Source organism: Protomyctophum bolini (assembly GCF_963924005.1).
Source record: "Protomyctophum bolini genome assembly, chromosome: 16".
NCBI lineage: Eukaryota > Metazoa > Chordata > Actinopteri > Myctophiformes > Myctophidae > Protomyctophum > Protomyctophum bolini.
This window is the reverse complement of record NC_137877.1, coordinates 10,860,983-10,886,850: the sequence shown is the minus strand read 5'-3', so window position 1 is coordinate 10,886,850 and position 25,868 is coordinate 10,860,983. Positions and strand designations below refer to the sequence as shown.

General features: G+C 43.9%; 1 protein-coding gene across 1 annotated transcript; it reads left to right on the top strand.

Moving 5' to 3' along the window:
• The first annotated feature begins 2,326 nt into the window (after positions 1-2,326).
• rftn2 (raftlin family member 2) lies at positions 2,327-24,467 on the top strand. The gene is made up of 9 exons (XM_080785514.1): positions 2,327-2,950; positions 12,447-12,627; positions 14,749-14,857; positions 15,231-15,405; positions 16,093-16,311; positions 18,687-18,796; positions 21,148-21,251; positions 21,895-21,976; positions 22,341-24,467. The coding sequence occupies exons 1-9, from the start codon at positions 2,812-2,814 to the stop codon at positions 22,542-22,544; spliced, it is 1,323 nt and encodes a 440-aa protein (XP_080641640.1). The 5' UTR covers positions 2,327-2,811; the 3' UTR covers positions 22,545-24,467.
• Positions 24,468-25,868: the final 1,401 nt, after the last annotated feature.

Sequence of the window (25,868 nt, the reverse complement as noted above, 5' to 3'; positions counted from 1 at the left end):
CCACTTTTTCTGCCTTGATGGTGTTCGGGTGATATCAATCTAAAACGTCATCTGTTATGCTGTAACTGTATAACCTAACTCCCACACTTGAGTATATGATCATGGAGTAGAGTGGCCTACAGTAGCAAGATAAATACACAAATAAGCTCAGTTTTTCCTCAGGGGAGGGACAGGGGGGGGGGGAATCCAAGAAAAAGAAAAGTTTGGAAACTGCTGGCCCAAGGTAGACACCCCTGGCCTACATGCAATTTCAGTCATGCACCTTAATACAAAATGATGTCACTGTGAGCCTTGTAGTGTAGGCCAGAGCCATCTAATATAATAGTTACGATACAGAGGGGGCAGAAACCGAGCGCTCGAGCGCTGTTCATGCAGCCTGAACTGAGACAAGCTGGAGTTGGAAATACATTGTTTTCAACAAGGGCGGCGCAAATAAGAGCTATTTTAAGCATGTGTGCAACATGACAACTGTTTTAAAGTATTGTACAGTAACAACTAAAGTCTCTTTATATATATTTTTTTATCCCACGATTTTGTAACCCATTTTTCACCCCTGTGTCAATCATCTAATGTGATCCTGGGCTCTACACACCCTCCGCCAACCTGGGGAGAGCAACGGACTCAACTCATGCTTCCTTCATGCTTGAGTGTCCAAGTTGCTCCTTTACACCTGACAGGGGGGAGTTTCCCTGGTTGGACGTAGCGCGTGGAAGGAACACGTTATTCCAACCAGTTCCTTTCCCCTCCATCAGGCGCCCCGGCTGGCCAGGGGGAGGCAGTTTAGAGACCAGGATTACTGCATGTTTTTGTGAGGGTACCTACCCTAGGGGACACGGGGAGAACATGCAAACTCCACACAGAAAGGCCCTTTCGCCAACCCCGCCTTCGGGTATGGGCACTGATGACGCGGAGGAGGAAACACGCCGCCAGCGAATCGAACCCAGGACCTTCTAGCTGTGAGGCGACAGCAATACCAACTGTGCCACCATGCACCTACTAAAGTCTCTTTAATGTTTATGTTGTACTACAAAACAATCTAAAATAAAGGGATTTAAGATCATTAAAGCTGGGCTGTAGCCTGAGTCCAATGCATTTCTGCCTACTTCCGGTCCAGGACTTGTCCCAGTTGGTTGACCCCATGCTCTATAGAAGTCTATGTAGGATAGCCGCCATTGGACTGGCTCCATGAAGTGAACGCAGTTTGCGTAACTCTGTCTATATCTAAGGCTCTGGTGTAGTAGACCTACTGTATTGTATTGTATCACCTGTCAGGTGATAAGGCATTCCTCATGCATTCCTCCGGCATTCCTCAGGCATTCCTCATGCATTGAAGGAAGCATGAGCTCTGCCAAGCTTTGGGGCTCTCCCCAGGCTGACAGAGTAGAGTAGCGCCTAGGATTACAATTAGGTAATTGTCACCGGGTGAAAAATGTGTTACAAAATTGTTGGATAAGAAAAAATAGGGGGACATTCTGAGAAAATGTGATTGTATGTCACTGTTATAAAGATATTTTTTTTGTTAAAGATCACCTCAGCACACCTCACAAGTCACAACACCCTCCACCGGAACCAGAGGGGAGGCGGAGTCAACCCTCAAGGAAGTATGATGCCGGTGTCTAATCATAAATCAATATGGAACTTTAGGTGGATAAGTGATATAGGAAGAAAGGGTGGGTGGGTGGGTGGATCTTAGAATATACTCTAAGGCGTGGATGGCTAAAATTGGAGCATGTAGGGGTCTTTGTTACAGTGACATTGATTGGGAGATATGAAGATATGAATGGGTTGGTGGAATAGTCCTGGACTAAGGTCACATTGTGCAACAGAATAATTCACACAGGAGAAGCTATGCATTTGCTCTAGAAACCTTTGAGCTGATTAAAAAGCCTAGTATCAGAAAGAACAGTATGTAGACTCTATCCATACTGCTCCTTCATATGATTGTTTTGAAGTAGGCCTAGGTTATAAATGTCATTGACAACTGACAAGTAACCTAATGACAAACTTAGTGTTATAATACTGTTATATTGAATGTATTGAAACATTTATCATTGCAGTTTACAACATGCAGTCTACCTAAATATCCCAGCCTTTTAGCTACTGTCTATAGCCTACAGAGGTCCTAAAATAACATTATGGGAATTTGTTTTGAAGCAACTTTGGTTTCTTCAGCCAAAGGGGGCGAATGGCCCCAAACAGTCTCCTCGTTCCCCATCACCCACCCACCCACTCACTCCCCTTTTCCTCCTCCCCTCCCCTCCCCGCTAGCAGCTAGCCACGCTTGTCGCTTCGCTTTCACGTTGTCCTTTCTGTCTGTCTGTGTCTGGCTCAGGCTCAGATACTTTGCTGCATGTTTCAAGAACTACGTTCACTGTTTTTCGCAGAAGGCGGTAACATTTTGTTGACTCATTTAAAATTCACGGGATCAGTTTGTAAATAAGTAAGTGTGTTAGTTTATTGTCACTTTACTACTCGCCCCCCCCTCAGACAAACTTTTCTCAAGGGAGCGTTTGAGCGTTCCGCCGCACTTCAATGGGAGTGATTCTTCGAAACGATTGAAATGCGTCTTTTGAGGTGCAGTTACAGTTAAAGCGTGTCGGTGCTCGGTCTCGCTCTGACTCTTGGACATCATCGTGGTTATCCGTGGAGACTCGGGGGGATTAAGACCGTTAACAAGAGGATGGGGCAATCCCGTTAACTTTCACAGCGGAAAATAAGGGAAGCGCAGTTTGTGCAGCAGCAGACAGACAGAGCGGGCTACAGCCGTGCTCCTATCGGGCTTTGTGAGCTGGATACCCCGCCACGGAGAGTATGGGCTGCGGTTTGCGCAAACTGGAAGACCCGGAGGACAGCACCCCCGGGAAGATTTACTCCACTTTGAAAAGACCGCAAGTGGAGTCAAAAACAGACACAGTGTACGAGTACGTACTACTGGACTTCAGTCTGGAAGGTAGGCTTGCTATTGCTTGCTGTCATGATCAATTCATTGAATTAAATTAACGTTATCGTCACTCTTGCATAATTCAATAGATAATATAATCACTATTTGACCTATAGTAGTTACAAGTTTTGCTTTGGCAATTCTTATTATTTCCCTGTTACTCACCACCACACGTGTAGAGTCTGGAGTCTTGAGTCTTTTCCTGGCAACAGAGACCTATCTAGAAATAGGTCAGAGTCAGAGAAGATGTTTTCCTCAGTGCCCCTTCTTCCCAACACACACACACACACACACACACACACACACACACACACACACACACACACACACACACACACACACCTCTGCTGTGATACGTAATCTAATTTATATGTGTATGATAATCACAGATGGCCATGGTTTTCATATTTCAAGGATAATCCCTTCACTGGTTTGACTGTCTGGTTGTTTTGACTGTGACCTATTTGGAAGGAAATGGTGATTATGCTGTTGAATGAGTGCCTGCTATGTAAACAGTGGGCCCTCCATGGCATCCTAGCGTGATGTGAAGTGCTTCGTTTTAAATTAGGGGGCCAGAGACGCCATAATGATGGTGACAGATACTGGCTTCTAATGATTTGGGAACTACATGCAGGATGCAGCATGAAAAGCATCCTGGGCTGAGGATGTTTTGCCCTGCACAAAATAATAATTCCCTCCAAGTGTCTGTCTCCTACTGCTTTTACTGTCCTGTGTAAGAAACAACTTTATTGTCACACACAGGTTTACAGGGTGTAAAGCGGTTGGTGAAACGTTTTTTGCTCAATCATTTGTGTTGTTTTCAGAAAGGGAAAACTAGATAAACTGGCTCTAGGGGCACAGGCCCGAGGCACAGGTTGTGGCCTCCGGGTGGCGCTATAATAGGCCAATGTGAAAAGGGTGCCATTTCTTCTTAGGCAATTCTTCTTGGATGGCAATTGGATTATTTGAGGCATTTTGTTCCATAAATGTGTTTTGCAAAAATCCACCTGTTTGTGTCGCTATAACAGGCCAATGTGAAAAGGGTGGGATATATTCCTCAGCCTAGTAGGAAAGTCCGTGAAAGATTTCATGAAAAATTTCACGTAAATTGCACGCTGTGTGATGATTTGAGGCATTTTGTCCAAAACGGGCCTGTAAAGTTGCCCGAACGGCCAAAGCTCCAAGAATCGACAGTCCAAGAATGTAGATATTTTTTGGTATTTTATTTACCTCAAAACACAGAGTGACCGACCCAGGCTGGATTTCACTGTGCAGGCAAAAATAATACTTCACAAATAAAGACTTGCAATACACTTTCAAATAACAGAAAGTAAGAAAACACTTGACAACTCAACTAAGGAAAAACAACAAAACAAGAACTTAAGAAACTGAAAACAGGCTATGCCTTCCTGGCCCTGCCAGCTCTCCCCTGGAGTTGTCTCCTTTGTTAGTCTCAAGCTAAACTGATTCCCTCCCAAACATTTCCACAAGCCTCCCTTATGTACCAGGTGAGACCCCACCCACAATGATTAGTAATTGGACCAATGTACTCAAACCAGGTAAACCATGACCCATGAGTTAGACCAACTATACAATTACACATTTAGAGTCTGAATGTTTTCCAAGGCATCACATCACACAAAACAATTACAATAGAATTAGGCAACACAGATAAGGGTATATGATGCTACACATGGCCACCCCTCCAAGGAGCTTGATGACAGTCAATTAATGGAAGCATCTGTGCAGTGTGTGTTTGTCATGACCAGTTTTATATTGTGGAGTCTTCTAGTGTCTATAGGGCACGGGTTGCCCCGTGACAGGGCCAATCCTGCAAACTTTGAAAGCCAAAGTTAGCCGATTAGGATGGAATATGAAATATCGGACAGATCCATCTTGAACACATGACTATAGAGATACTGGGCGCGTTCGGAAATAGCACACTGAGCTCACTGTGCAATGCAAACTAATAGGTGAGTGCGCTCCTGGTGCGGTATTTCCGAACACGCCCACTGTGTAACGATTTGCAGGATTTTGTACAGAATCTGGAGGAGTAATATCAAAAAATGTGTTTCACAAAAGTCGACCTCCTGGTGGGGCTATAACAGACCATTCTGGAAATGTTGGGGCAGAGGTCCAACGTTGGCATCCAGGGAGTGTGTGTGCAACATTTGGCATCGACTGGGTTAATGGTGCCGGAGATTAGCTGGTATCTACATACACACATGGCATAAAACCAGAAGATTCAAGATACCATTATGTACATGAGGTTAAACGGGTGCAAATGTGGTAACACATCATCAGGTCCACATAGCAGCAGGTAAATGTAATGTACATGGGATTAGACATAATCAGCATAAAAGTCCACACTCAGTCCATATAAACAAACAGATACGCATAAAAACATATCCAGATTTTGACGGAGGGAAAACATATTTTCCGTAGGCATGTGGGCTATGTGAGGTAGCCAATCCAGGGAACATGAAGTCACATGCAGCTGTGCTTTCTTTGTTTTGTTCCCAAGAAGTTGATATCACAGGTTTATTGCTCTCGCCTCTCGCGCACACAAGCAGCATACATTGATCACATCACATCAAGGTTTACTTAACTTGAGCCACCTGGGACCCCAAATGTAATAGATAACGTTTCTGTGGATGGATGCAGGCCCCTGTATAATTTGTCACGCCACAAGAACAAGGCCACTATTTCTTTCCGTGTTGACCCCGGGTTTACACTTCTGCTTATGGTAGTTTATGTTTCTCTCTACAGCAGTGAGTTGAGTGTGAATAAGTCAAGCCTCACTCTTTAAGGCTACCATCTGGAGTCATGGGTTCTCTTTTCCATCACTCTTATAAATAAACTGTTGCATGCAGGCTGCATGTGAATCATAGGGCTTGGTACTAGCAAAAACCTCTGTCGTTACCAGTCTCTCTCTCTACGTCAGGGGTGTCCAAAGTGTGGGCCAGTATGGGACATTTTTACATTGAAGTGTTGTATTAACCTGGGCATTTCCCAGAGTATAATCTCTCGGGATTCCTTGTTGTCCCATTTGAAGGGCTCAAAGAAAGGCTATTTTATTTCATTACCTTGCACGTCTGGTTACATTTGGTAATGTGAAATGAGGCTGAGAAAAGGCTACCGGTATGTTAATTTAGTGTTTTGTTCACATCATACACCTGACAAAAGACCAATGATATTAAATATTCATGATGATAGTTAAATAAAATGCATATGTATGTGACTTTGTTATGGCCCAAAGTTACATTATGTCAGGCGATGTAATTGGCCCCTTGGGTGTTGTTATAATATTCTTTAATATGTAGAAAGAAGTAGGTGAATTTCAAGGAACTTTTCATCTTCTGATAGAAAATAAGTCTATCAAAAACTCGTCCATGATATGCTGCTTTCAATTTGACAAACTTGTGAGAACTTGGCCTTTGATGAAAACGCAGTTTCTGTGAAGGAGGAGTAGAAGCCAGCAGTAGTCAGCTTAAGGGCATGTATGTTTTTAAGCATTAATAACCACACGTGTCAAGAGTGTTCCATTCCTGAATAGCACCTGGCATGCAGATGCCTGGAACCCAGAGGTGTAACTGAATTCTTTGCCTCTGGTGGTTTCGTTCATGTGTGGGACATGGTTGTGTACACTTTGTGTCCAAAGTCACATGGTCTTGATTGAACCTTAAAGATGGAGTGCCGTGACTCCCCCCCCCTCCCACCCTAAAACATGATCATCTACTATGATTATACTAGGAGGAAGATTTCTTTCAAAAAAGTGTACAGAAAGTGTTAAATTATGTTTTTGTGGCCACATCCTCCAGTTCATTAAGTATACCTGGTTTTCACCTTAGTACCACCAACCTGAACTTAAGCCTCGCCCACAGCTGTTGTATGATAATGTGGGAGGGCTAGGGTTACGATGTCACTAAAATGGTGTTAGTTCGATTGGGCCTTTTGACTCAAAAGCTTTCAGCGTTCAAGGTTAATTATATAAGGTTAGGAACCGAAATGGTTGAGAAATGACAGAGTTTCCCCAGGTGGCCCCGTCACTGTACTGTTATGTGTGTGTGTGTGTGTGTGTGTGTGTGTGTGTGTTAGGCTCACAACAGTGACACTTGGTTGTGCAAACAAACCAAACGCAATTTCCGTACTCGGACAGACCCAGCCAGGGATGGACACAGCCAGCCAGTGAGAGAGCTCTGTAGGAGTGGTTGCACGACTCAAAAATACACAGGGAAGACATATTTGAATATTATAACCACACCTGGGGGTCTAGAGTAATGTTAACTCCATAGACACATGCAAAACAGAAAAAGTACAAAAATCACAGCAATCCATCTTTAAGTTAGAACATAAGGTGCCAACTCGTGGAGTCTTTTGCTGAATATATTAGTTAGAAAAATGTGTATCTGTGCTTTAAGACATTTGAATTCCAGAAGCACAAAAGCAAAAAGTTCCTATACACTCATGTTTCATTCATGTTCCACAGACCCTTGAGGTCTGTGCAAAGAAAGACGTTAAAGACATAATTTCTCATTTCCCACCTTAGGGATTTGATTTCTTTCCCCTGCCGCTAGTTCTAATAGCCAGCCCAGCTAATGGGTCTGTTTCAGCTCTGTATGCTAATAACTGCCTGTTCACTGTTGCCAGCATGAATGAGGTTTTGGTGTTAGTTGATGCACCCCTCTCCACCGCTAGGAGAGTATTTCCTGTGACAGATTTCCCAACCCCACCCTACCCTGTCCTTGCTTCTCCTTGAAAAGATGGAGGGTTAGTGGGGCACGCAATACAGAGTGGCTGTCACACATGGTACCCAGTTCTCACGTTTTACTCCTTGCTCTCTTGCACACTCACTTACACACACACACACACACACACACACACACACACACACACACACACACACACACACAGTCACACACACACAGTCACACACACACACACACACACACACACACACACACACACACACACACAGTCACACACAGTCACACACAGTCACACTGTTCACCCCCCAGCCCTGTGACCAGTATGCCCAGTGAGCTTGGCCTCCTTTTTAGAGGCCATTACTCCTGCTGAGAGCACCGACTAGATCTGGGGCCCCGTACAGGGGCAGGCAGCACATCAAAGTGCTTAATGGGCAATGCTTCCCCAAGCTGATTACTGTGTGTGTGTGTGTGTGTGTGTGTGTGTGTGTGTGTGTGTACCGGTAACTAGACATCAGTAGGCCCCGACGCAAGCTGGTCAGCGGGTGCCCCCGACAGCAACACCTCCCCTTCCCCGTGAGCGCGGCCGCCGGTGAAAACAGCCCAAACTGAGTTTGGGCTGAGCACGGGCAGCGGAGCACGGGCACTGTACAGTATAGTTGTGAAGGTACCTGTCTGTCACGATTGTGAACAGAGGAGCAGCAGCAGCTGGTGAAAACAGCCAGCAGGACACTGCATACACTATACAGTAGTTGTAGGTGAATGTACCTAACCTGCGACAGCAGCAGAAGCAGCAGCTGAGCACAGTCAGGGGAGCCCACTGCACACTTCCTCCACGTTATTATTGTGTTAGCAATAACCTAACACAATAACCAATCAGATTGCTTCCTCTTAACGACCTGTTGTAGAATTCCTTGTTTACGACTCCTAATCTAGGGAACTCTCCATGCTTTTGACCAGAAGGACAATGTCGTAATTTCTGACTTCAGCATGCATCTCGTTTGGGATATTAACACTTCTAGAGAGACTCTAGTGTGACCAGAGGTTGTTACGGAAGAACGGAAGATTATGCCTCCCGTTTTTGGGGGGGAACGGAAGGGAGGGGCTTTTAGAGTGAAATCTGCCATACCGATGGCACTCTAGCGCCTTTTATTTTGAAGAATTCCCCGGCAAAAAGTGTTTTAATGGCACACACACAGACACATTTGGTGGATAAATAAATGGCTTAGCTTGACGTATTCGTAGTTGGGACTGGAGGATAGAAGAAGACACAACAGATTAAATTAAGATTGCAGGTTGCAGGATTAATTCCCCTGTCACTCTGGGAAAGTTATTGTGACAGACTTTCTATACTGGGAGAGTTTAATCCTTTGCCTTTCTATAATCTAGCTGCATAGGCTGGATTATTATTATGTTGTATTTATTACGTTTGGAGAAGAACACAGGGGAAGTTAACACTGTGCTGAATCAATTCCCACAGACCTCTGGACTAACGTAATGATCTGCTAACGTTAGTATAGGATAAGTGCATTGCTTCCCTAATCGTTACTTTAGCATGAGCTTTTCACGTTTATATGCAAGGAGCTGTCGGTCTGTCTGTCTGTCTGTCTGTCTGTCTCTCTCTCCTCCTCTTTGCTGTGTTTCTTCTGTGGGCACCCCCGTATTGAAAACAGAGCGTCAGTTTTATTGTTTTTCTCTTTGAACAGTTGCCAAGCAGCTTTCTCCTTCTCACACTTTCACAAGCTCCCCGTTTCCCACACACACACACAAGGCTTTCTGGCTCATAAACTGTATCTTGTAACAACCCCTCCCCAACTGTACCCCCCCCCCCCTCCCCACCACCGGCAGTCCGGCACCACCATCACCTCCTTCCTCCAAATCTGCTCCTCTCAGTTGCTGCTCAACCACAACCTTTCCGTATCATGCGTCCCTCCCTTATCCCCCGTCTTTCTCTTACCCCTTTCCAGCACTTACTCCCCCCCCCCACCACCCCAAACACTTTCATTTTTTTCTCCCACACAACACTGAACAGAAGCCTCAGTGTGTGGGGTTGAGGGAGTGAGTGGCAGGAGGAAAGGGGTGGGGGGGGGGGGACACGGCAGGGCTGGAAGCAGAAGAGGAGAAGAGCTGTAGCCCCAACGAAACTGTGTGTTTGTGTGTGTGTGCGTGTGTGTGTGTGTGTGTGTGTGTGTGTGTGTGTGTGTCTCGATATAAAATTGTCTAAAAGAAAAAAAGGGGGGGGGGGGCATTGGCTGCAGTGTTTACTGTTTTGCCACACTGACTCAGGTGTGTGACCCAACCTCACACTGTCAAGATGGTTGAGATTCATTGCTCTAGGCCTGATGCAACCTAAGACCTATTATATTACAGTAAGCACACCGACTTGAGGATGTTCATAGGCTTGTGAATGGTGCGAGTACACTTAACGGTGTTTGTTCAGAGACTGGTTCAGTGGCTCCACTGAACCAGTTCAGTCTCATTCTCATTCACTTGGTCAGCTCGGCTGTTTACTGTCTCAGTTCGCAGGGGTGTTTGTGTGTGAAAACGTGGGGGTTGCACTTGCAGTAAGGAATTCTCTCTCTCTCTCTCTCTCTCTCTGTCTCTCTCTCTCTCTCGTACCCCCCCCCCCCCCCCCCCCCCCCCACCTCTATAAAATGTTTTGTGCGTTAGAACCTTGGAATGTGTTAAATATGTCTGAGGCTCTTTTTTTCACTAACACCCTGTGCGTGCGTGTGTGTGTGTGTGCGTGTGCGTGTGCGTGTGTGTGCGCGGCTGCGCGCGTGTGCGTGCGCGCATGGCATATAGCCAGTAGCCACTCTGTGAACAGCCACTCTTTGTGGACACAGGAAGTATGGGAATGGTCAGTCAGGCACTGTGGTAGTCGGAAGGAACCATGAGAAAAGGAACAACATGAGACTCAATACAGTCTAACTATTTAACAGCATGCAGGTTACTAATCTGCATGATATAGTTGCAACATGTGTGTGCACTTACTATGCATATAGCTTTCTCTACAGTGCACAGTCAAATTTAAAGTGTAATAAATGGACCCTTGCAGTTCCATTTTTACACAAGAGTTAAATCAACACTCCGGAATCTTCTGTGTAAGAGACCTAATTACTATGTTCTGGCTTCCAATCCAGCTGACCTGTTTCACATGTCATCCCCTTGCACTAACTACCCTGTCTCTCCTGTCATTCCTCACTGTTCCAGCTAGTTAAGCAGAAGTGCCCTAAAAAGAACAATCCGGTCACATTCTGGATACACCTGTCACCAAGACATGTGTGGCATTCTTATCGGCAGTGAAGAACACATAATGTGTTGCTGTCACTTAACATTGTGGCGGGAACTGATGGTTTTCTAACAAATCTCCAACTGTTGGATTCTTATTGTGAGATGAATCAGTCAGAAAGCAGGCGGGGAGATGACATGGGCCTGACTCACACCTTTACAACAGACTGATGTATAGCTGATGCATGAGACTTATTTACTAATGCAAGCTTACAATTCATTTCCAATGGGAGTCACATGGTTTGACACAACATTTTTGTTGTATGTGGGGGTCAGTCGAAACACAGCCAAAAGCCGTACAACACAAATGTTGTGTCAAACCATCTGACTTCCATTGGAAATGCATTGGGGCAAGATGTAAACAAACATACATACATACATCTAGCATGCATCAATGTTGTATGCTAGATGCGAAGGTGTGAGTCAGGAGTCAGGACATAGGCATAAGGGTTAAGATGTAGGAGGTAAGGCTTCGGCTAGCTTTGTGTTGCTGGTGGCATCAACATCCAAAGTAATTTCATTGCCAACAGTGGCGAGCGTCACTAACAAACCTACACCAACTGCTTTGGTAACCAATCGCATCACTGCCCCAATGTGAAGCACTGTCCTCTCTTGAATTGCTTCACCTCCGTTTCAGCAACAAAACCTGGGAGATTGTCACCAGAGTACACACAACTAGAACAGCAGGGGCACGATTGGTTCTAGAAACAGGGGCCTCTTAATAAGGGCATAAAATGCTGAATTGTAGTTTTACATACTGTATTACTGTAGCCACCTCTATTACTCTGTACATCACTACAACCAGACTGACCAGATTTTATTCCAGAGTGTAAGGACAGTGTGGCTCAGCTAGCATAGCTGTGTGTACCACACCTTCCCTTGGCACAGTTAGGGGACCTGCCCTTACCAGATCACACAGACCACAGCTGGGGGAACCTAGCTAAAAATAATGCATATTATATACAGACGTTACGTGAGCATGTGGTGCGTGGGTGCTTAAGTTCCCTCCCTCCTCAAGGCTTGGTTAGTTGGTGGCCTCTATTTGGGTTTCTCTGGATAATCAGACATCAGGTCAGCTCCTAAAGCCACATGCTTCATAATATGTCTTTGCTTCAGAAGAACCAACTGGCCTTTAGTTCGTTTATCCAAAGCACTTTACAATGTGCACATTGCACACACAGCAGACAGCACCAACCTGCTTCAGGAGCAGTTGAAGTGTCTTGCTCATGCTCAATCATGCAGTACACATGAAGACTCTATCCCATGTACTGTTATGTGGTATGCACTCTCTTACCAGGTGAGCCCCATAACCCTCAGTCTACTCTATCCTGTCTTCCTAAGATCGCTTGTATTCATCTATGCTCTGGAGAGCAGAGTACCGTCTTTTCATGCCATGAGAAGGAACAACAGCACTATACAGCAGGACTTCACTCACGTTCTTTCTCATGTTCTCTCCCCCCCTGTACCCCACCTTTCCACTGCCTCCCTCCCCGTCTCCCTCCATCCAGGTAGCCGTCCCACGGTGCAGTATGTGTCGTCTCTTTGTGAGCTGCCCCAGGCCCTTCAGCCCTACTACACCCAGGGCTACGTCCTGGCCGCCCTGCACCCCATCATCCTGTCTGTGGGACGCACGCGCTCGCTGCCCTTCAGCCTGCTGTACCGCGTCATCCTGGCACGGCCACGGCCCAGGTATGTTTAGATATACTCGGGGTATGTGTAGATATACAGCACTGACGTTCAGTCATGCCCCGAGATGTAGTCAAGATTTACTGTACAAGCCTCTGGTTGGATTCGAACTCAGGCCAGCAGGGTGGCATGTGCCCCTTTAGCAGGCGAGCCCCTAAAGGCCTATGATTGTCAAATTGCGATGGTCCCTCAGTGACATCATGTGAGGTTAAGGTACAGTATATGCCAGATGCCAACAGGACTGCTCTGTTCACATCAAAACATCATATTGGAGATGTTGTGTTCATACACGTCCGGTCATACGCACACATACCCAGTCATGTGCATGCACTCCAGTAAATAGATTAATGATGGATGAGGTGGGCTGCATATTTCATGCCAAGCACCAGCAGGAGGACAGACTGTCGTGACAGAGACGGGGTCCTGGAGACTCTGTTTTGGTTTGGTTTGTCCTATAGGCACACGGCATTGGCAAGTACCCCAACAACAGCGGTCTCATCGCAGCCAATGGCGTCGGAGCTTCCCCTAGAGGGGCTGATAGGTTGGGATACCAACTATGGATGCACCGAAAGGGAAATTCTTGGCCGAAACGAATACCGAATATAGGAAACGGTTGGCCGAATACCGAATATGATTTAATATTATATATATATCTTTTTTCCTACCATTGCTGTCATGGCCATACCTTAAAGCTACCTGATTTATGGCAAAATTAAATGGTTATGGCAAAACTTTACTTAAATAATAATCACTATTATGGGTCCATAAAACATTTATTCAGCTCTTTTAAATGCAATAATTGCGTACACTATTCGGGCCGAAACCGAATAGGCCGAAAATGCATTTTTTGCCATTTTCCGCCGAATATTTTCTCCGGCCGAATATTCAGTGCATCACTAAACCAAGTATGTCATTTTTGTCACCATGGTTCTAGTGGGGAGTCTGAGGACTTCTAGTGATGCTGATTGTGATTAGACCAGGGATTCTCAACCTTTTCTGCATCAGGGCCCACCTGAAATTCTCAATGCGGCCCACCCATCTGACCACTTAACACGGCAGCCATGAAACATTATTATAATTATTACTTTTAAATATTAAATTATTAATGTTATATTTTCATTAATAATTTAATGTTTTGCCAATTAGTTGGGGGCCCATTTGCAATAGCCTCATGGCTCACCAGTTAGCCCTGGCCCACAGGTTGAGAATCACTGCATTACCCTAGCATCTCTATCGTAGGCATGTGATTGTAGGCCAACATTTGGCAAAAATAGGTGAACATTCGCTGAATATTAATAGCCGTTCGACACACTGTGGGCTTGTACAGTAGATCTGCTCTTTTTGGCAAAGAGATCTGGTAGAAGTGGGGGAAAAGGGAGGGGACCAACTATTGACCCCTTGGGGACCCTGGTTGGTCAACCAAGTATAATTGTTTAAGTGGTAGTAGCAGTACTGGGAGATAGTGGAAGAAGCACACACACTTTCACACTCGTGTGTACTGTACTGTGTGTGTGTATACTATACAGTACTGAAGGTTAAGTTGTTCATCCTCGGTTCCTCTGTCTAAACGCTGAGAAGGCAGCTAGTAGCCATCTCACGCTGGGCTGATGAATGATTTATGGGCTAGTGTCTGACACTCAATGACAATTACAAGTGCGCAGTGAACTCTGCAGCCGGTTCAATGGCATCATGGCATCACCGCTTCCAATCCAGCAATTCCTGCTTGATCTGATTCCAGTATCCAACAATCAAGCACCCTTCAGTTATAAATGTCCTGTAATCACGGCGGCTATTTAACAGAAATGCAATTAGCAGTAGAAATTGTGTATGTGTGTACACAGTGTGTGGTTTGTATCTCTGTTCTTATGAGGTCATAGAAAGATATGGGAAAAATGTTGTTGGTCCTCACTTTGAAAGTAAGTCTGTATTTATGGGGGAAATTGTAAAGCCTAATTTAAGCTTTAAGCTTTTGTTTTGAACTTTGAACATCAGTAATTTTCAGCAAACAACCCTGTCAAGCGATGAAGCAAAACAAAACAAATTCTTGATGTGTGTCATTGGTTACGGTTGAACAAAATGATAAATGTAGTGATACAAACATGTATGTGTCTTTGTGTCTTCCAGTAAGCAGGCGTTGTCCATGTGTCACAGTGTGCCCATTCTAAGGGTGGAGGAGTGGCCACTGCCTGGAGATTCGCTGACTGGAGACACTGTCAGAGCATTGATCGACAGGGTCAGTCACGCATCCATTTTATCTACTCTAATCATCGCTGTCAGGGGGAAAACATATGTCCAAAACCGTTTCCTTTTCAGGAATGTATCCAATGTACTAGTCATTATTCTCAAAGTCATAATCTACCAGCTCACTGGATACAACGTTGTAAGACAAGACAACTTTTGGGCATCACTCTTGTATGACAAAGTATGGCATTAATTTACGAAAGAAAAACAAAAAGTGAAATATGGAGACACAAGTTTTCTGCCCGACGACAACAATATACACCGTATATGTCGCAGATGATGCTTTTCTGTATCTGTATATTATATTGTCGCTTATCCGGTTTGGGTGTACATTGGGTCGGTTGTTGGGTCTCTTGCTTGGGCAGGTGAACAGCAGCGCCCGGGGCGGTGTTCGGTTCGTTGGCTCGGTTCTCCAGCAGGTGTGCGGGATCAGCAATGGACGAGTGCACAGCCCAAAGAGGGCCTGTCGCTCCCCGCCGCGCAGCCCGCCCAGCACCCCGCCCGGAGACCGAGAACCGGAGGAGAACACGTACAGCTCGGGTGAGAACATCTCTGACCCACTTCATCAACTCATTTTGTCATACAGACTATTTGTCTCTGCTGTCGGGAACTCCAAAATGTGGAAATTAAGAATCAAAGTTGGTGTTGTGACTTTATATATTGTCAATTACTTACATGAGAGGGGGAGAGGTGGTGGAGTTAGTTGCTTTTAGACAGTTTTTTCCCCCCTTTTTTCGTTGGTTCAACATTTCTTTTACCCAACACACAGATGTAAAGAGTGTTCAATGGCAGTGATTTACGAAAAGACATATACTGTATGTATCTAAAATGGAGTTAGGTGGTTTCCTCCCAACAGCAACGTTGTGCATTTTTAATATTTAGATTCCCTTGCTATCTTTCTTTGTTCTCTGCTGTGTGTTGTTATTAGATATTACTGTGTAGAGTAGACATTCGGCAGATAAGGTTGTGGTGAGGTGCTCGTCACTAAAATTAACTGTAATGATGATAATTCAGTCTACAGACCTTGCAGGCTGTATGCTAAAACGTCATCGTTAAAGTCATCAACAGTTGTTGATTTCGATGATTTCCTCTTTTAAGATTTAGACATACAGTTTGTAGTTTTGTCACATACGCCATTTTGATCTCCTTTCATTTGCTGTCAAGGGATTATTCCGTTCATAACTGTTTCTTTCACTCTTTCTCTGTCCCTCTCCTCGGATCCATCAGACCTGAGGCTGCTGGTGTTCTTCCACTCATGGGCCCCAGGCTGTGCTCCCCTGGACTCACTGGCATGCCAGTACCACCAGGGAGCGCTGTCCATGCGTGTTTCCAGGAAGGGCCAAGTGGTGAGTGCTCTGGAGGCAGATTGGCTGGAGCTGACCGCCGCCTACTACCGAAAAGGCTGGTCACTGGTCGACTCCTTCGTCTACTGGGACACACCCAAAGGTACTGCTGCTGTTGAAGATGGGGTCTAATAACTGTGTGATATTGGGTATTGGTCCTTGGGCTTCACGTGGCCAGTCAGTTGTCTATGACATAGTTATGAGGGCAAGGTTTCAACCTTATCCAACCTCCTTTCACTTCTATTATAAATCTGAAACATATATGGTAAGAATGCTTGGCCATTGTTGGCCTAATGTTAGTGTGTACTAGCCCCAGACTTACAGACAAACCCTCCTCTATATGGCTAGACTTCTACAGAGCCAATGTCATAAAAAAGACGCAAGAGAGTACTGGAGGAATCCCAGAAGGTCCTCTTTTCTTTAGTAGGCGTACCGAACCAAAGGAGAAAGGATAATTCAGCTCTTCTGGAAGTTAACATTTCAAACAGCCTTTAGTTTATTTAATGGCTCATTCAATAGTGGAACAACATTAAAACCAACATGTTTCAGCCAACACTGGCCTTCATCAAGACAAAACGGCTGCAGTTGTGATGTCTGATCAGTGATCAACTGTGCAGTAGATTCTGCCCACCAGTCATACAATAAAATACACGATTGTGCCACTGTAAAAGTGGCACTTTTTTATTTAGGTGGAATTCCATTTAATCTCATTACCCACGTAAATATAAGGGGAATAACATCCATTACATCAGTGCTACAAGAACACAGCCAATCTCCTAAGGAAGAGATCAAATTAGATCCAGATCAGACCTAGTATATAATCTTCTGTGGATCATGCAGAACTCGTAGTACCCGTGGTTTCGGAACAGCAGGCGTATGAAAGCAATCACCAGAGTTTCTTTTGGCCCTCAGGACATTGCTGTGCGAAGAGGTCACCGCTGCCTTTCACAGAGGAGATTGCTTAATCAAATACAAATTAAATGTGCCAGGACCCCATAGACATAGGAATGATCAGAGAAAGAGAGAGATAGAGGGATTACAAATCCCTTTGCCTGGCCGTGACCCATCATCTCTCTCAAATCCACATCTGTCACTGGTAATTTGAGGGCATTACTTGGCTCTGTCCCTGTGCATTCACGCACCCTGTTGTGTTCCCCCCCCCCCCCCCCCCCCCCCCCCCCCGAACTCACATAACACACACATTCTTGATCAGTCACTTCCTGTTTTGGCTGAGGCCCCTCCCCCTCTCTCCCACAACATCTATATTTGGAAGTTTCTCCCTAACCTTAGCGACCCTGCTTCCTGTCCCTCCATGGACTGGCAGACATCCACATCATGTGTAGACATCTGGGGCCTGGAAATCTAGGAATATAGACATGCTGTTCTAGTCATCATTATGCAGTCCAAATCGATATTAAAAGTAGGATCTTCTGTTATCTCTGAAACTTTGAGCGCTGTCCGTGGTTTTGACAAAACATCCGATATTCTGATTCGTGATTTTTCATCGCATTGCGATCGACATATTACCGTTTTCCTGGCGAAAGGTAAACATCTTGAGCTAATGCTAACATTAGCCGATTCTTCTTCTCTCAGTCTGGGAGGCCGGGAGACTGGATGTAAGTGAGTAGTAATCCAGCCACCTCCAGAGACCACTAGGCGGCAGTCGAGTGTGGAAGGAAATATAAAAGAAAAATCACACCTGTGTGAAGTGAGGGGTGCCCTTATCATCATATGTCTTTTAATGTTTGTGTTTACACAAACACTCAAAATTGGCCATTCATTATCAATTTCATTTAATGTTTGTGTTAGGAGTCGGACAAAGTTTGTGTTTACACACACACTAAAAGCTGGACATAGGAGGGGCTAGCACTCCTCAATGCAGTGGTTAGTTATTATGTCGAGTGTTTGCTCGTTTAGAGCTCGTTTAGCTCCTGGTGGGAAAACTACTAAACAATTGTACTAGAGGGAGGCCACTTAACTGGTGTGGTAGTCTCTGCTGTACTAGAGGGAGGCCACTTAACTGGTGTGGTAGTCTCTGCTGTGTTTACAACTCAAGCCACACTTGTATGGAGGGAGAAAATGACTAAATAAAGATAAAGAATGTCAAATATATAGTGATTTGATTTTGTCCATATCGCCCAGCCCTAGTTTAAATGAATATGGCAACACACACACACACACACACACACACACACACACACACACACACACACACGACACAAGTACACACAGCCTACTGTATTTCCTATAACTAGTTCATTGTCATCTCAATGACATTCTGGCAGTGACATGTATGTCCCCCTTAGCAGAATCCTTTCCGCTGTGGTTATGAAGATGCAACTGTATACTGGTCTCGTGCTCTACTGGGTCTTAGCTTTGAAGAATAATGCATTATTAATTTCCTGATGTGTTCCCTGTTATACTGATCGGACACAATGGTACAAGTATTGTAATTGGTGTGTAATTGTGTGCCAGCAGCAGGCGAGCCAGTTCCCAGGTCGCTGGAGGGGCTGTTTGTCTACGAGGAGAGGAGCACGTCTCCTCCTGCCAACGACACCATCGTAGTAGAACAGTGGACTGTCATCGAGGTCAGTAATGACTCCGTGTCTGAACATGTCAAACATGTCATGTAGCGCACTGCGACTATCGATTATTTTCTTATTTTTCTTGTCTTTATATATCAACGAATGAAGGCAATAATCTAAAATCGATTAGTCTAATTAACCACTTAAAGGTAGTTTCAGGCTTCGTACACACATACACAACAAATGTTCGGTCCGTGTGTGATGTCTGATTGCTGCTCCAATTCATGTTCAATGGGAGTCACATGGTTTGACCAAACATTTGTTTGATGAGGGGGGAGCAATCAGCAATCAAACACAAATGTTTGATCAAACCATGTGACTCCCATTGGAAAAGCATTGTGGTGGCCCAAAAAAACGACCAAACATTGCTTGATTGGTGTTTGGTACGTGTGAATGAGTGTAGTGTTGGCCCGATACGCGGCTGGAAATGAGCACAGAGTCAAGATGTAAAAAGCAGCCACACCGTGGTTTATTCCAAAAAGAAGGTGAACAGCATGGGAAATGGCAGCACGCAGGCAGCAAACAAATAGGGCATGTTGGTGTGCAGCTCCACCATGCCCTCTCACTAAATCCAACACTGAGTTGGTGTGCTTCCTGGCAGCCTTTTATAGTCAGCTCAGCTGAACCAATCAGTGCAGACTGTACCATTTCACCTGGTTAAACATGCAACCCTTTCCTGACCCCCACATAACCCACATCACATGAACCTATAAATCTATATCCCTACACCGGTAAGTACATATCAATGATGCCCACTATTGCAAGATAACCCACATGTCACATTATCATTAGCAGCTCCAATGCATCACTCAAACACCCCCATGGCTATTCCACCGTGGTCCAGTCCAGACCAATACATGGTGCTCTGGTAGCCTGGGACTCTTGTTAAAAAGTGTTAAAAAGCTCTATATTGTGATAGTACTACTACTGTCTCATTGCTATATAGTGTCTGTTCAGTAACGGGAGTCTCCATGTCTCTCCAGCTTTTTATTAAACAGAAAATGCATTTTCAGAAACTGAAACTGGGATACCAATTTTATCCAATCAGGATAGAGAACGCAGTCAGAGGATACAGATTAAACAAGTGAAATTGTAAGTGATGACACAAAGAAATGAGTAGATGGTAATTGGAAATTTGGAACTGGAGCACTCCTGATTGGCTGAAATGTCGTCACCTACCTGAACATTTCTTTTCTGTTTATTAAAGAGCTGGAGAGGCAGGGAGACCCCCGTTACTGAACAAACTGTCAGAATGTAGTGATTTAACCTTTTAACAAAAACCTTTTTGTTTTAACCAAAAAATATCACTTACCCTACCTTTAAGCCCTGTTTTATACTTTGTTATATAACAGTTTTGTGCGAAAATAGCTCATAGCTAGATCTGCTATTTTCACTATTTTTGAAGATAGATGTAGCCTATAATGACGAGAAAGAAAGTATATTCTATTTCCTCTCAGAATCAATTATTTTATCTTCGGAGTGCTAAACTCAGCAGGCATCAGAATAAGGACTTTTGTAAAAGGCTTACAATATGTACTTGCTTTAATTTAAGTATTTCAGATTTAAGTACTTGAATCATGTAGAAATAATAGGCACTTTGCAGTAGAAATAACATTATGATAATAATAATAATAACTTTATTTATGTAGCACCTTTCTAGGCATGAGCCACAAAGTGCTGCACAGGAATAATAACAAGAAAAATTCACAATAGAAAAACAAAAAAACAATGATCTATCATAATGAACCTAATAAACAAGAAATACCCAAACATTAAACAAATCAAGATAACACAAGATCAGTAAAAGGCAGGGAAAAACAAAAACTGTTATTTATAGGAATGCTTTTTGAAACAAATGGGTTTTTAATAGGGATTTAAAACGTGTGAGGGTGTCAGTGAGGCGAATTAATTCTGGAAGCTCATTCCAGAGCTTTGGTGCTCGGATGGCGAAGGCCAGTACGGATTTTTAGGAGCCCCTTGCCTACAGACCTCAGGCTGCGAGGAGGGTCGTGAGGGGGCAAGAGCTCCGCGATATAGCCAGGGGCAAGACCTCTTTGAGCCTTAAAGGAGATTAAAATAATTTTAAAGTCAACTCTATCTATCATTCAGCTTGCTCGCATTATAACTCTGGGGGCATTGATACTGGCTTATTTTGCAGGCTCTAATCCTGTGTACTGTGTGTGTGTGTGTGTGTGTGTGTGTGTGTGTGTGTGTGTGTGTGTGTGTGTGTGTGTGTGTGTGTGTGTGTGTGTGTGTGTGTGTGTGTGTGTGTGTGTGTGTGTGTGTGTGTGTGTGTGTGTGTGTGTGTGTGTGTGTGTGTGTGTGTGTGTGTGTGTGTGTGTGTGTGTGTGTAGAGCTCTAATGTGAAAACTGATTACGGACCCCTCCTCCACACTCTGGCTGAGTTTGGGTGGCTGCTCACTTGTGTGCTACCTACACCCATCATCAGACATGACAGGTAATATATTACTAATTATATCTACCTGGCACTTTTATGCATATGAAAGACACATATTTGTAGCTTACATGGTTTTAATGGTACTTACTTTTAAAACGCATGGGGTTCCAAAACCTTTGCATGCCTCAAATATAAATCTGTTTGAAACAAAACCACAGTAAATTAGTAATGCTCCAAAATGAATGCTGTGGAGTCCCAGCTCTGGGGTTAAATAAATACATTTCCGGTGCTTGTGCCATTTTGGCCTAAGTGTCAGGGGCAGACACTAATGACTAAAAGTAATGTTTATCAAACTTGTCAAAAACGAATTAATGTGGAATATTGTGAAACATATATACCAGTGAAAGGTTATATATATATATATATATATATATATATATATATATAGATATAGATATAGATAGATAGCTTAATTTTAATTGAAAGGGTTACAAAATATGTCTTTTAAATTTTATGAACTTACTTTAAGATATTAAATATTACTTAACATATTTTTTATACATTTAACAAATTACAGCATTTTATGTTTAAACCTGTTAGTTTTGTTACTGTATATACGTATATGCCATGGACCGCAAGTGGACGGTGGACTCTTGCTTGAGAAACAGGTGGTCTAACTGTCGTGCTGTGCTTATGTGTCTAGTGATGGGAACCTGGCCACCAAGCAGGTGGTGTTCCTCCAGAGGCCTGTGAGAAGTCAGGCACCAGTCCAAGTCAAGAACCAGGTGAGAAGGAGTGGAGGCTTTGTTAGAGACACTTCATAATGTATATACCACAATATTGCCTCATGGTTTGCAATACATGAAAAACATATATAGGAGTATATTGCCTCCCTGTGGGGAACAGTTGAATTACACTTCACAATAGTGCAAATTGTACATTGATGTTTACTGATCATCAGGTATGAGATAGTGAAAGCAGGCACATTTGCTTGATAGCTTTATATTAATATCAAGGACACATTGGACCTCCACTTCCGCAACTTAATCAATTTCCTAACCCAAGTACGGAAATTACCGTCTTTGCCACAGCATTGATCTTAATTGGTCCATTCTTCCTCTGTGTGTTTGATCACTCCTTGATCACCAGGCGGTGTCAGCGCAGAGTGACGTGTCCAATCGCTCTGTGAGTCGTGGCGTCGCCAGCCCCGTACCCCGTGAGGAGCCTTCCCCAACCATGGGGGGCATCGGAGGCTTCCCTGTTTTCGGAGGCGGATACCCCAGCGCCCTGTCCCACCTGGAGGAGGGGGGCTTCGAGCAGGAGGAGGGAAAGGCAGAGGTCACATGCATGTAGAGCCAGGCGAGAGACTGACTGAAAATGGACAGCTCCTCTCTTCAACTGAAGAGGATGTGTTTTAAGTTTTAACTTAACCAAAAGGGTTAACAGAAGGCATATCCAAGGAAAAGGATAAATACTTTGGGTGTGAGGGCAGATACTGTACTGTTGAGCACCTCTGTCTGTCACTGTTGTTTTAGAGCGGTTAGAAATACTGCATCTGCATTGTTGAACATCATATGGTGTCACAAATTGCAGATGAAAGTTAATTTCCCTGGCCACATTCTTTAAAGCATTTCCCGGGCCACATTCTTTAAAGCATTTCCCTGGTCGCATTCTTTAAAGCTCTACTTTAACAGAAACAATGCTGCACTTTTTTATGTTTTTAATGAAGCCATAATGAATATGATATTAATTTAGCAGTGGATTTACATTGTGTTTTTCTGTTTTATATAGCTTTTCTTTGGGAAAATGTAAAAAAAAACCTGTGGGAGACACTTTACACGATGTCACATGTTCACATTCAGTCTGGTGCTAAAAGGAGAACATATCACAGGGTTTTATTAATGGGTTTTCCACATCACTATTGAACACGGTAACACAACTCGGACTGTAGTGCACGTCTGCATACAGTACATCTGTGACAGTCATCACAGAAGAAGAATCAACATGCATAATCTGTGCGGATTGGAAAAACAAGGACATTCCACATAAAGGAAGAACGGGTCAATCTGTATTTGTTGTGAATTTGTGACCAAGCTCAAGTAACAAGACTTTTCTACATGTTTGAGTTCCTCCACAGCAGTGATTCTCAGGTGATTTTGTCCTCACTTGAAGTCAAGACCTAACATTGAATGACCCAGTATTCCTCCGTTCAAATTGAAACCTCATGATGCAAATTACATTTGACCGGTAAACAGTAATTTACAGTTTTACCGTTTTGTGTGTGCACGTGTGGGGGGGGGGAGTATGGGTATTTTTTGTAGTATTTTTATTAGTCCTTTTCTGGGCTCCCATGTTCCAACACCTGTTCATCATCACCCTGTGATGCTTGCTCCGTCTCATGGACACAAATGCAAAGGGCAACCCTTTCCATGCAGCTCCTCCTACAAACTGTGTGTCTTGGTACTGAGACTAGCCTGGCTGTGCAATACGCTGCTACACTTAACAAGTGTTGAGCCTGGAAAAGCTAACTTTGTACAGACCCGGATTACAGCAGGCTGCTATGAGTAAAATTACTGGTGGTATGACCGTTTTGAATTAGGGCCAACTCACTTGCACCTTTTTAGTTTAATTTAATCAACTGGAAATATTTAATAACTGAGTGAGTTTCTTAATTAGTTATAATCTAAGTTACCCTCTAATCAAAGGACCACGTGCACCCTCACTAGTTTGATTGTTTCTCGTGCACTTGTTCCCATCATGATCCCAACAGTCATGGGGTCAATGCTTTCTGAATATTCATAGTGTCACTACATCACAATCACTATTGTTTCAGTCTGATGGTACTAGCATTCACATGTCCCTCTTCTCTGGAATGGTTTCAGTTCTTCAGAAACAAACACCTTATTGTGTTGAGGAAATAACAGAATTTCGTAATGCTAAAGGGAAAAGGGCTTTTTTTTTCATGAGGAACCTTGCTGCTGTGTATATATAGATGTTAACATACCAATAAGTATTATTGATGATAGCCTTGGATTTCAAATATTTGAGGTGAGCTTGTATTTCAGAAGTTGTGTTCTGACTAGTTGAAAACATGTTGAGATGTTTGTATTCATCGGCCATGTTTTTACTATAAGTGTTTTAGCTCCACAGATGTGTCCATATGAATCCCCAATCAGGGAATACTAAACATAAGTATTAATATTTCAGCATTTACATTTTGATGAGTTGTACATTTTGTATTATGCCATTGGGGTAGTAAAATAGTTATGTCCTGTTCATGCATCGTATCTATTTTTTCACTTCGTAAGAGACCACACCTTCGCAGCTTCGCTCAAGATTAACAGTTTATTGAAACAGAATGAGATGAATGCATGGAGTGGAGTGAGGAACCCAAGGTAGGGCGAGACTCAAGGTGGGGGCGTAGTCTCTGGAGCTGCCGGTCATCTTTACTCTATACTCGGAATGAGCGGTTGGTCGTCTCTGCTCCGTCACTGCCCCCCCTGGATTCCTAGAGAATCGAGGCGGAAGGAGGAGGTTGGGGTGGAGGAGGGTGGCGATTTTGAAGAAAAGTGAAAATAGCCGATCTACAAGTGCAGTACGACCCATGTTTGGTCTGTCGTGGAGCAGAACAAATAACTTGGTTGAGAGATCGCAGGTGTATTTATGCTGTGGTGATTGCGCCAGGGATTGGCTGGGTGATAATGAAAGGCAGGTGAGTTGATGAGGAGGGAGGAGTTGTTGATAATGAGGGAGGAGTGGTTCAGGTGAGTTGATGAGGAGGGAGGAGTTGTTGATGAGGGAGGAGTGGTTAAGGTCAAGCGGAAGGAGGTCTCTTATTACGTTGTATAAATACAACTTCCCACAGACAACTATATACTTTCTTATAAAGGTAGGGTAATTGATATTTTGTTCCAATAAGTTGATCGTTCTATTCTGATCTTTAGTAAGCAAAATGCATTTTTTGCGATAACAATTTTATCCAACCAGGAGGGAGAACTGGAATGTGACACTGAATGCGTACTTTCGCTTGATTGGTTGGAATTGACAACCCACCTGGAATTTTATAATAAAGAGCTGGAGAGACCCATTATAAAGGGACATTTCACCACTGGAAGAAACTTCAGTCACTCAATGTTAATATAATTTGCAGTAGATATCAGTAGCACAACTTGAAATTTGCACTCTATGGCCAGAACAATAATGTAGTCTGTGTTTGACTGGATTACTACAATGACCATAATACTTTGGTGCACTCACCCCACCTTGTGGAGAGCATAGATATGAGACTATGGTGGAGAGGTCCGAGGACCATAAACAGGCTAGACGCCTCCTTCGGCGTCTCTATTCCTTGCGAAGCATAGCAGATGCTTCCAATCGGAGGCAATGTAAATGTTTTCTCATGCCAATAAAGCTCCTTTAGATTTAATTTATAAGTCCCAGAAAAGACACGCTGTGATTGGCCAGTAGTCACAGCGATGCAGCGTGCCTTCCGCTTGACCTCCTCCTTACTGGACTGTCTTACTGAGACATAGAAGTGAGACCAGTGTCTGACATCAGACACTTTGAAATACTAAAATCACATATTACCCACATAAAAACCCCAGGGAAGTGTTTCTCCCACACATTAAAATAAGATCTGGTTGCAAAAGGGGTGAAGGGGCCATTTAGCACACTATA

Excerpts from the sequence above, each read along its gene's own strand:
- rftn2 (XM_080785514.1), top strand. The coding sequence starts at position 2,812 with ATGGGCTGCGGTTTGCGCAAACTGGAAGACCCGGAGGACAGCACCCCC. Across the intron at positions 12,628-14,748 it reads CTGGCACGGCCACGGCCCAG|TAAGCAGGCGTTGTCCATGT; the intron begins GTATGTTTAGAT and ends TGTGTCTTCCAG. Across the intron at positions 18,797-21,147 it reads AACAGTGGACTGTCATCGAG|AGCTCTAATGTGAAAACTGA; the intron begins GTCAGTAATGAC and ends GTGTGTGTGTAG.